Below are 12031 nucleotides of genomic sequence, written 5' to 3' on the forward strand. Positions count from 1 at the left end.
AAGACCATCTAGGCCTGGAGATTTTGTTGCAGGAAGGTTTTTATTACTGTTTATTTTTGCTAATGGTTATTTTATACTTGTGTAGTTTTGATAAATTTGCTTTTCTAGCTGTTTATCCATTTTACTTGTATCTTCAAATTTATTTTTATCATGTTTACAGCATCTTCTTAGGATCTCTAATGATGTGTTTCCCTTTTCCCCCCTAATATTGGTTTTCGGCCTTTACTCTCTCTCCTTGATCAGTTTCATTGACTGTTAATTTTATCTGTTTTTAAAGAACTAACTTTCCTTTTTTTTATCTTCTCCATTATGTTTGTTTTCCATTCATGCAAAAAAGAATTAACATTGCAGGCCTGAGACTGTTTTCCTTAGAAAGTCCTGCTTGCAAAGTTGGCTCTTGACTGGTGTCTAGAAACTTAAACTTCGGGAAGGTTCTCATCATTCCCTGCCTCATAAGAGTAGTTAACTGTGCCTGAGCTGTTTGTACAAACAATGTGGTTTATACTGAGCACCTGCTTCATTCTAGGAATCTAAAATTTTGGTGTGTGATAGGCAGAGGATGCCTGTCGGACCAGCTCCCAGTGAGAACTTTGCCCCCCTGAGTCTCTAATAAGTTTCCCTGATAGACAACACTTCACATGTGTTCACATAATTCAATGCTGGGAGAATTAAGGATACCCTATGTGACTCCCCTGGGAGAAGACTCTTGGAAATATGCACCTAATTTCCAGCAGCCTTTGCCCCATGCCCCTTTTCTCTTTACGGATTTTGGTTTGGGTCCTCTTGCTATAATAAATTTTAGCTGCGAGTACGAGTATATGCTGAGTCCTTTGAGTCCTATCTAATCATCACTGGGGGGGAGTAGTTTTGGGTATGGTTGACACACCATTGTGAATGGTAGGTATTTCTATCAGAGATTGAGCTGCTTATTGTCCTTGAAGCATAGTTGGTTTTTTTTTTTTTTTTTTTTTGAAGCATAGTTATTATTAGTCTGAGTCCTTGGGCTTATTTTTTTTAAGATTGTATTTATTTATTCATGAGAAACACATACACAGAGAGAGAGGCAGAGACATAGGCAGAGGGAGAAGCAGGCCCCATGCAGGGAGCCCGACGTGGGACTCGATCCTGGGTCTCCAGGATCAGGCCCTGGGCCGAAGGAGGCACTAAACCGCTGAGCCACCCAGGTGTCCTTATTTGTTTAATTTCACCCGTGTTAAAAGATATTTTAATGCAGAGATAATTTGATTCTCTCCCTTTCCCAATTGCTCCTCAAATTTAAGGTCTTTTAGGGGTGGTGCAGTTAAGAAACCTTATCCTCCAAAGATATTGGCCAACCAGAAGTCTTCTACCCTCTTGGGGATCCGGAGTGAGATACCTAGTGCCAGTCATCCAGTGCAGTGTCATGCCTCGCATGGTTGGACCCGAAAGAACCGGTTACGAGAATTGCGTATCAGGTGAGCTTATAAGTTGTCATCTGCCTGCAGTGGCTTTTCCATTGTTCTCCCTTCTTGGTTAAAATGAGGGGATGATTCTTATTGTCCTTTGTCAATTAGTCAGAGACTTTGATGGCAGAATGTTCAGAAGAAAAGGAGATTTAGGAATCTGCAGACTTATAATCTATCATTCTGTTTTCATTTACATTCTTTAGTTGTGCCCACATGTATAAGCTATAAAGAGTCTTCCAGAAAAAGTCCAAACATAATTCGAGAAAAATTATCATTTCCCAATACTCTTGATTACGTCCATCAAAGGCATTTATTTATTCATTCAACAAAAATGTATCAGGCCTTCTCTTCCTTAGAGCCTCCTTTGGAGGTGGTAGCCATACCATACTTGGTTGTCATCATAGCCTGCCTCTGACCTCTGGTGAAGCCCAAGATCATTACAAAGAGGACCAAGAAATTTATCTGCCACCAGTAAGACCGGTGTGTCAAAATTAAGCACAACTGGCAGAAATCCAGACGCATTGACAGTAGGGTGTGCATAAGATTCAAGAGCCAGATCTTTTTTTTTTTCTTCAAAAGATTTTATTTATTTGAGAGAGAATGAGAGAGAGGGTACAAGCAGGGGCAGCAGTAGAAGGATAAGAAGCAGGCTCCCCACTGAGCAGGGATCCTGATGTGGGGCTTGATCCCAGGACCCCAGGATCATGACCTGAACCGAAGGCAGATGCTTAACTGACTGAGCCACCCAGACGCCCCTCAAGGGCCAGATCTTGATACCCAACATAGGTTGTGGGAGCAACAAGAAGAAAAAACACATGCTGCCCAGAGGTTTCTGGAAGTTCCTAATTCACAGGGTCAAGGAGCTTGAAGTCCTGCAGATGTACAACAAATCCACTATGCAGAGATTGCTCACAATATCTCCTCTAAGAACTGCAAAGCCATGTCGAAAGAGCAGCCCGGTAGGCCATCAGAGTCACCAGTCCTAATGCCAGACTGTGCAGCAAAGAAAATGAATAGTCAGCTTATGTGCATATCATATTTGTGTTAATAAAACCATAAAACTACACAAAAAATTATCAAGTGCTTACTTGGTCAGGTGGTGTGCTCAGTGCTTAAGCATACAAGGTGAATAAGACATTCTTCGTCCATGACCTCATGAAAACTTAAAATCATGTTGGCTTGACAGACTGTTAAGTCACACCAAGAAAGCATGATAAATGCTTTAAGACAAGAGGATGTCGTACTGCAGGCTCACATAGCTAGAACAGCCCCATTAGTGTAGCCAGAGGAACTTCTGGAGGAAGTGGGGTTTAAGTTGAGTCTTAAAGGATAATGTAAGAATAAGCCAGATAAAGGGCATGAGGAAGAAGAATGTTCCAAGCTGAACCTGGAAAAGACAGACCTTGAACTGGCCAGGACAAGCCACCTTTTTTGTGTGTGTACCAGGCACTGTGCTGGGTACTTGGGATACTATAAGACATGGTCCCCGTTCTCAGGGGCTCACAGTACAGAGTGAACAACGGGTCCCCTGTGAGCCTATTGCTGAGGCTTGGTGTCATAACATTATATTACAACAAGAGTGTTGAGGATACAAAGCTACTCACTGTGTTTGGGTTGGGGAAGGTCCAAGAAGGCTTCACATGGGAGCAGGCATTAAAGATGAGCCTTGATGGATGGGTAAGTGGGCATTTGCTAGGTGTTTTAGGCAGTAAGAATAATGTGAATAAAAGCATTATCATGTACTTCCTTTCCCTCAACTCTGAAGTCTTCACTGACAAAAGACTTCATATTCAAAGTATTTTTCAAAAATAATCAACTTGGGGGTACCTGGCTGGCTCAGTCAGTAAAGCATGTGACTCTTTTCTCGGGGTTGTGAGTTGGAGCCCCACAATGGGGATAGAGATTACTTAAAAAAAAATAATAAAAATCATCTGCTTGATCTTGGCTTTATAAATCTGTCCCATCTTATGCTCTATTTGATTCAAGATTAGCTGTAATTCACCTTGTGACTCATGCTAGCATCTCTCGCCCTGGGACCTTAGTTTCCCTATACTGTTCAGAAAATTGTTGACCCAAGTCAAATGGAGTTATAAAATGTGTATATATCCTTTCTTCCCTTCTTTCAGATGCGTGGCCAGAAAGTTCTTATATTTGTGGATTCGAATGACTTTTGGAAGAGTATTTCCCTCTAAAGCCAGGTAGTATTAGCTCACACCACCAAACTTTTCTGAGTTCATTCTAGGTTTTTGTTTTGTATTAAGCCCACGTGTAACCTTCTCCTCCTACCCAGCCTCTAGCAGGCATATGATATAATGGTACTAACACACATTAGTTTGACCGAATGAGTGTATGAAGGAATCATAAGTAAACCAGGATAGCTAAGACCATCTCTGAAAAAAAGTATTTGCCCAAAAGTAAATAATCTCTTTCAGGGCACTGTTGAGACTTGTCACATTGATTTGATCTAGGGCAGAACCTGGGGGGAAAGTTGGTGCTGGCAAGGGGCATGAAATTGTAGTTGAGAGAATGTCCCTGGGCCACAGCTTCACTGTGTTTGAGCCACTGCCCCTTGCTGCGGAGTTTGGCTAAAAGTTCTTCAGCTGCAGCATAGAGAGTATATTGCAAGGGGAGCCAGCAGGCTCAGGGACACATGCATGAGGTAGTGGGGTTGGAGGAATGGTAGGGTCTATTTTAGAGGAGGAATTGGCAGCTATTGAAATGTAAGCTTTTTTTTTTTTTTTTTTTTTTTAATGGCAGTGTTGTGGGTTCTTAACCCCTCTACTCTTCCCTTATTACAACCTTTCTTGTTTCACTTTTCTGACATCGTGGCTTTCCTAATCTGGAACATCATCCAAATCATCCAAATCTTTTCATTCAAAGTCATTTAAGCAAATTTGGCCTGTGGGTGTCCTCTGAAATCTTTTCTCTGAATATACCACATGGGGGGCCAGGCTGTTCCCATCTCCTTTGTGTGTCTTTATAAGAGAGGCTCCCAGTGTGATAGCAATCCATCCCAGCTGCAGGTGTTAGTCATAGTTCACCTCTGCTTCTCCTTCTTCTCCTGGGCCTTGGCCCTGTCCTTTTTCACTTTCTTGGCAGCTTTTCAGTGCCTTTAAATAAAGCTGGGTTTTTTTTTTTTTTCATTCAGTTGAGTCTTTTATTTATCACTGTCCACCCCCACGTTAGCTTAGAAGTTTTATACTCCTGTTCTTTTTACTGAAAGATATGTATTTTAACATATACCCTAAAGAATATTATATATATATATATCTTTAATTTATCAGTCTAATATTAATTGGCCCTTTTGTCCTCTTCCCAAAGAAGGCAAGGTCCTTAGAACACTTTAATTCTGTCCCATCCTCCCTTATATGCCCTTATTGTAAGATATTTAATTCGGTTTATATTTTAAAATCAGCAGGGCACCCAGATGGCTTAGTTGGTTGAGCACCCAACTCTTGATTTTGGCTCACCTCATGATCTCAGAGTTGTGGGATTGAGCCCCAAGTCAGGTTCCATGCTCAGTGGGGAGTCTGCTGGTGATTCTCTCCCTCTCCATCTGCCCCTCCCCCTGCTCATATACACATCCTCTCTTAGATAAAGAAATCTAAAAATATATATAAAATAAAATTTGCAAAACATTATTCTTGTTTTATATAGTTAACATTCATTTAGACTTATTCACATATTTACCCTTCCTCTTCTTGTTCTCCCTGCATTTCCAGGTTTCCATCTGTGATTATTTTCCTTCTGTCATTGGGACATCCCTGATCATTTGCTTTAAAATATATTTGCTTGTGATAAATTCTCTCAGGTTTTGTCTAAAAATGTTTTATTTCACTTTCATTTTTGAAAGATATTTCCCTGTATAGAGAAAACTGGGTTGCCAGTTTTTACCCCCAAATATTTTGAAGATATTTCATTGTCTCTTGGATTCCATTTCTAAGTTGTTAGTCTAATTATTGCTGTTTTGAAGATTCATTATCTTATTTTTCAGAGTTTTAATATGATATGCCTAAGTGTTGACTTATTTTCTTAGAGTCTTTTAGCTCATTCTGAGATAATAGGTTACAGAGTTTTGTATTTTTTGCTTTGTTTTGTGAATACATCTTTCTGGCTTACTTTCTTTGTCCATAGGCATATTATTCTCCCTTTCCTTTCTCATACAATAACTTTGTAAAGGATATGACCTCAAATTCTTTGTTGATCTTTTTTTTTTTTTAATTTTTATTTATTTATGATAGTCACACAGAGAGAGAGGCAGAGACACAGGCAGAGGGAGAAGCAGGCTCCATGCACCAGGAGCCCGACGTGGGACTCAATCCTGGGTCTCCAGGATCACGCCCTGGGCCAAAGGCAGGCGCCAAACTGCTGCACCACCCAGGGATCCCTTTGTTGCTCATTTTTATGTGGAATTGATCTTTCTGAACTTTTTAAAGTGAGTCAAGATCAGTTAACTTTCCTATTTCACAGATTCCCATTTCAGTTTCATTTGTAGGGTTAAAAAAATATGGCAGCTTGCTCTATGGAATATCTGGTTCTGTTTCCCTAAAACATTTGGTCTGATCCTCTATTCTTGTCTCTTTTGTCCCTCTCCTGCTCAATTTCTATTTTACTTCCAACAGTTTTTCCTCATTTATGAAGCTCTGTCCTAAAAGAGAACCTGGCATGTATGTTGGTTCTGGGACTACAGGGGCTGGAATGCTCCAACTATTTCAGTTATGTTCACATGAGCCTTGGTAACAGAGAGGAGAAAGCTCCTCTCAGGTTCAGCAGCTAGTCTCAGATGGGGCCTCTTGCACTTTGCAATGACTGTTTCGAGGTTTTCTCATTCTCATTTGAGGTAGCGTTAGATGCCACTCTCATTGCTCTTCCTTCCTCCTGTAGAAATGTAATACCTTGCAGGTCTTTTGACTATGGATGGTTTGTCTTGGCCTGCTTGCATTTTGGATTCTGGGGATACCTTGTCACCTGGTTTTGTTGTGATTGATACATGAATTTTTTATTTTGCTACCTGTTTGCTGTATTTTATGGGCATTCAGAGACTAGAAAAACTATGTTGTTCCCTCTACTCTCTTCCCCAAATTCTTTTCCTACTTAATTTTACTTAATACTTGACCCATATTTAACTAGAAATGTCTGTTTAAGTAATACCCATTTATATTCTGAGTAGCTGGAAAATGCTGATTATATTAGTTAGAAATGCATCTGACTCTAAGAGAAAGCCTGACAGTGGCTTTAACAAATTGGGATTTGCTTTTTCTCATAAGCAGTCTGGAGGTTGGTGTTGGTTTAGCTGCTCAGTGAAGCCATCAAAGACTCAATTTTATTACCTTTCTTAGTTCATCAATTTAACATATTGGCCCTTGATCCTCAGAGATGACGCGGCATAGTTACAAAATGACTATTCTGTTTTACACAGGAAGGAGTAAGGAAGGATGGTGTCAGATCTTTCTTACTCAGAAAAACACTTTCCTGGAAGCAATCAGCTGCATTCTGCTTCTGCCTCATTGTCCAGAGCTGTGTTACTGGCTACCTTCTGCTACAGAGCAGTCTGGGAGAGAAACCTTTCTATTCTCTGCAGGGAATACCTGTGAGGAGGCAGAGGCTTCACAGTGGGTGTTGGGTTAGCCAGTGACTAATGTCTGCTTTAAAATAACCGCTTTATACTCTTTACTTTCTTTGCTCTTCAGTGGCAGCAGGGTCTGGAGGAAAGAATACTACATTGGAATTTGGGAGACCTGAGTTTTGGCCCTAGCCCAGACCCTAGCTAATTGTTTGATCTGGGGATAATTATGGCTCTGGGCCTTAGTTTCTCAAATTGTAAAATGAGAGAATAAAAATACTGCTTTTTCTCTAGGCATCTACCAGAATTAGAATTTTGATACTGTGTTGACTTAGAAATTTAGGATAGGGCAGTTTTTTGTTGTTTTATGTTGTAATCTCTTTTTAAATCAAGTGGGTTGTTTGTTACTTTGGGGAAAATTGGACATATTGATGTTTGCTTTTTTGTTTTGGTATTTTTCATGTTATTTACTACTCACTTTTTGGAATATTAGAGGAGAATTATATCATACCAGAGAATGCAGAATAATGTCTTTATGTTCTTAGAGATTGTTTTAACTTTTATAAACTGCCATTGTTTTGTCATTAATAAACTGAACCAAAATGACTATCAAACTAGTAGGGCAAAATAATGCAGTATATGTCCATATATAAGATAGTCTTAAATATGAGATAGTTACTTATTTTCCTGAAGAGATTGGAACAAAATTTTTTGGTTAACTTGGGAAGTAGGTAAAACAGTCATGTCCATTTACAGTATTTAATTCATCAAGATTTCTTCCTCAGCTAATGGCCTTGCTTCCTATTTTCTTGATAGAAACGACAGAAGAGACCCTCCTGAGTTCCCTCCATCACATCCACCCACTGCCAACATCTATCACCATGCAACCTGCTTTCCCACCATGAGGCAGGTGAACTGTCCTTGCTCTCAACTGTGGCAAAATCTTCGACTTTTGTACCATGTTTCCTTCATGACTCCTCAAGGCCATTACCCTACCAATTTTTTTTTCTCTTTTCTGCATCAGTTTTTCACTCTTTACTGGATCGTTTGCACCAGCATATGATACCCTTATTTCTCTTATCCTGAAATTTTAAAAAAAATCTCTTCAACCTTATGTCTTCCTGCAGCTAGCACTCCATCTCTTTGCTTCCCTTTATATCAACTCCCCTGACAATATTCTGTGTCTCCAACATGTCTTACAGTCTCTCTTAAATCCATCCCACTAGACTTTAGATTCTATCCCTCCACCAAATTGTTTTTGTTAAGGTCACTACATTTGTCCAAACCAGTGATAAATTTGGAAACTTCTTACTAGGCCTACCAGGAAGCACGAGACAGTCGTTATTCCCTTCTCCCATAAGCCCTCTCTTCTTCCAGCTTCCAGGTTACACCATCCTCCCATAGCTTGCCTTCTACCTCTTTGACTGCTCCTTCTCTCTTTTGTCGATTCCTCCTCATCTAAATATCCTGCGCTACATCTTTGCATTGCTTCTGTGTACCTCACAACTGTGATGATCTCATCAACTCTCAGAATGATTCCCAAATATATACACCCTGCCCAGACCTCTCCCTTGTCCAGACTGCTACATATGTGACAACTCCACTGTGTTTCTCATAGATGTCACAACTTAATGTGTTCAAAGCCAAAATCGAAATCATCCCCACAAACCTCTCTACCAAGCTTTCTCCCTCCCAGTGAAAGGGAACTCCAATATTTCCAGGAACTCGAGTCAGAAACATGGGAGTCACCTTTGACATTTCTTTTTCTCTCACATCCCAATTTACAATGTCAAATACCAAAATTGTGCTGACTGAGCTTTCAAAATGTATTCAGACTTCACCTCTCTTCAGTACTTCCAGTTACTAACACCCTGGTCCAACTCATCATCATGTCTCCCCTGAATGACCCTAGCAACCTTTCAGTCTTCTGCCTCAGTCTATTCCCGACAGGTATTTGGAGTAGATCAAGTCATGTCACTCCTCTGCTCAGATGGCAGGTAGCTTCCCTCTGGCTGAGATTGCATAAAAGCCATAGTCCTTGCCTTTTTGTTTTTACCTATCTATGAATCTTCTTTTTTTTAATTTCTTCTGTCCTATTTTAAATTTCCAACACATCCTTTTTGTTCTCTGCATATTCCTTTATTTAAAAAATAGCATCCCAGGGACGCCTGGGTTGGTTCAGCGGTTGAGTGTCTGCCTTCAGCTCAGGTCATGATCCCGAGGTCCAGGGATCGAGTCCTATATCAGGCTCCCAGTGAAGCGCCTGCTTCTCCTCCCTCTGCCTATGTGTTTGCCTCTCTCTGTGTGTCTCTTGTGAATGAATAAATAAAATCACGAGATAATAAAATAAAATTTATTTATTCATTCATTGCAAGTTTGGCCCCTTGGAGGTGGGTAGTGGTGCCCTAAGCTTGGTTGTAGGCACAGGAGAGGGAATGTGGGCCTCGTAGAATATGTGGACTCTGCTTAAGACCTTCTCCAGAGCTCTTCCTCGTTTTCTGCAGTCCATCCAGTGCCTCTCTGTTCAGCCTCTCCAGAGAGACACCGGAGTCTCTGCTTGGGTGAACAACAGTACCTAGGGGCCTAACCATTTATGCCTAAGCTTGCAAACAATCCTGTGCTTTTATCTCCACCCAAGGCTCCCTCATTCCTTATGCCTCCTGTTCTCTGCCTTTCTGGGGTCTGTGACACCAGCTGATTGTTCCTTGATTCCCTAAGCACAGGACACTTAGCTGTTCCTCTGCTTTCTCTGATACGCTGATTCAGACACCACTTGCCTGTCTGTTCTCTGTCACCTAAAATTTGTTGGTATCTCTTGTCTATTGTCATTGCTCCTATTCTGTCTTTGTGGGCTTACACCTTTTGAAATAATAGATGTTGGGCAGCCCTGGTGGCCCAGCAGTTTAGTGCCACCTTCAGCCTAGGGTGTGATCCTGGAGACCCGGGATCGAGTCCCACATTGGGCTCCCTGCATGGAGCCTGCTTCTCCCTCTGCCTGTGTCTCTGCCTCTCTCAGTGTGTTTCTCATGAATAAATAAATAAAATCTTTAAAAAATGTAATATAGATGTTATTTTAATGGGGTTGGGGGAAGAGAAGGAGGTAAATGGATAGTGGTAGATGGTAGAAGGAAGTACCTGTGTGAATGGAAGTGATTCTTTTCCATTAAAATTTTAAAAATCATGAACAAAGTTGTTTAAAAATTTTTCAAACTATAGATACGTGTAATAGGAAACACCAGTCTCCTACAATCTCTCCCTGAATGATAACCACTGTTAATAGTTTGGTATACTAGAAACCTTTTCAGGCAATATGTATAATATGATTTGTAGATGTACACACAGTGCATGCATATATCCATATATATGATTTTTATCTATGTATACAAATATGTATGTATATATTATATATAAATATATGTTAATTTGGTATGTATTTTTTAAAATTTGGTATGTATTATATTGATTCCAACATATGGGTCCTGGAAGTACAAAAAGAATTAATTTTAAAAAATGGTGTCATACATACTATGAGGTAGCTTTATCTTTTCACCTAACAACTTCTCTGGAACATCTCTCCATTTCAGTATCCTTAGGTCTACTTCATTAACAATGACTCGGCAACATTGATTGAATTTAACCTATCTCCCGTTGAGGGACATTTGTTGTAATTTTCTCTCTCTCTCTCTCTATTTATTTTTTTATTTTTTATTTATTTATTTAAAAAAAATTTTTTTTTAAATTTTTATTTATTTATGATAGTCACAGAGAGAGAGAGAGGCGCAGAGACACAGGCAGAGGGAGAAGCAGGCTCCATGCACCGGGAGCCCAATGTGGGATTCGATCCCGGGTCTCCAGGATCGCGCCCTGGGCCAAAGGCAGGCGCCAAACCGCTGCGCCACCCAGGGATCCCCTCTCTTTTTTTTATTATGAACAATAGTGAAGTGAATTTCCCTATGTTTATTTTTGCTAGGTAGTCTCCTTACCACGAGTGGTAAGGAGGAAGGACATGTTAGTAACCTGCAGAACCATGAAAAGAAATTCAAAGTGAGGGGCAGGCAACAGAGTTCAAATTATCTGTCACCTTGATAGCACCTGTTAGCATCCACACAATCTGCCATTGCTCTCTTTTTCTCTTTCTTATTGCCTTTAGCCTCCTCTTTATTTCTTCTACCTATATTTTGCTGTTTTCATAACTTCTCTGGCCAGATTTCAGTTAAACTGCTATACTTTGTTCCTGTAAGTACTAAGAATACCATTAGGTATTTGCTTATAACTTTTAATCTCCTGTATATGTAAATGTGTATAGCTACTACCGCTTTTTACTAATCAAAAATGTTTTAGTCTGATGAAGGAAAAAAAACCTTGAGAATAATTTTCAACTCATTTATGGTATTTGAAAAGTCAGATTTTTATTCTACTTTAACCTCTTTAATTGGTAGAAATCTGTAGTATAATATTTTTTAGCTTTGTTTCTAGTTTAAGTAGTTCTAAGATTTTGATCTGGAAAATAACTTCTTTTATTCTGGTGTTGTCAGAGAATGAGCCACACTTTTCTATGAGAAAAGTATTGGCAGTATGAAACTAATTGGGGAATAAATATCCGTTCCCACATCATCATGGATCTCTCTGAATTTTGTTCTTTGCCAAAGATTTTACTATAAGCAAAGAATACTACGGAAAGTCTTTGAAGAATGGAAAGAAGAGTGGTGGGTTTTCCAGCGAGAGTGGAAACTCTGTGTTCGAGCCGACTGTCACTACAGGTCAGGTTTCATGTTCTATTACTTTAATTTTACTGCTACACATGATCAAATAGTTATTTGTTGGCATGTTTCTGGTCAGAAGGGGGAAAGTTTTTTGTCCAGAGATTTTATTGAGATATAGTTGACATACATCACTGAATGAGTTTCAGGTGTACAGCATAAAGGTTTGATTTACATATATTGTGAAATGATTATCACAATAAATTTAGTTATCCATCATCTCATACAGATTTAATAAAAAGAACTGACATAAAGAGAAAAAA

The 12031-nt window shown here is 39.7% G+C and overlaps 1 protein-coding gene across 7 annotated transcripts in view; it reads left to right on the forward strand.

The window, feature by feature from the left end:
* The window catches only part of SFI1 (SFI1 centrin binding protein), a 99051-nt gene that overhangs the window by 19422 nt on the left and 67598 nt on the right, over positions 1-12031 (forward strand). For 5 of the 7 annotated variants that reach the window (XM_072803307.1, XM_072803308.1, XM_072803306.1 and 2 more), the window contains 3 exons: positions 1281-1454; positions 3572-3643; positions 11658-11768. In XM_072803307.1, the coding sequence (XP_072659408.1) occupies positions 1281-1454; positions 3572-3643; positions 11658-11768 (357 nt within the window). The remainder of the gene's footprint in view (positions 1-1280; positions 1455-3571; positions 3644-11657; positions 11769-12031) is intronic. The other 2 variants (XM_072803309.1, XM_072803311.1) reach the window with 2 other exon arrangements.

The sequence above is a fragment of the Canis lupus genome, chromosome 27 (genome assembly GCF_048164855.1).
Source record: "Canis lupus baileyi chromosome 27, mCanLup2.hap1, whole genome shotgun sequence".
In the NCBI taxonomy this organism is placed as follows: domain Eukaryota; kingdom Metazoa; phylum Chordata; class Mammalia; order Carnivora; family Canidae; genus Canis; species Canis lupus.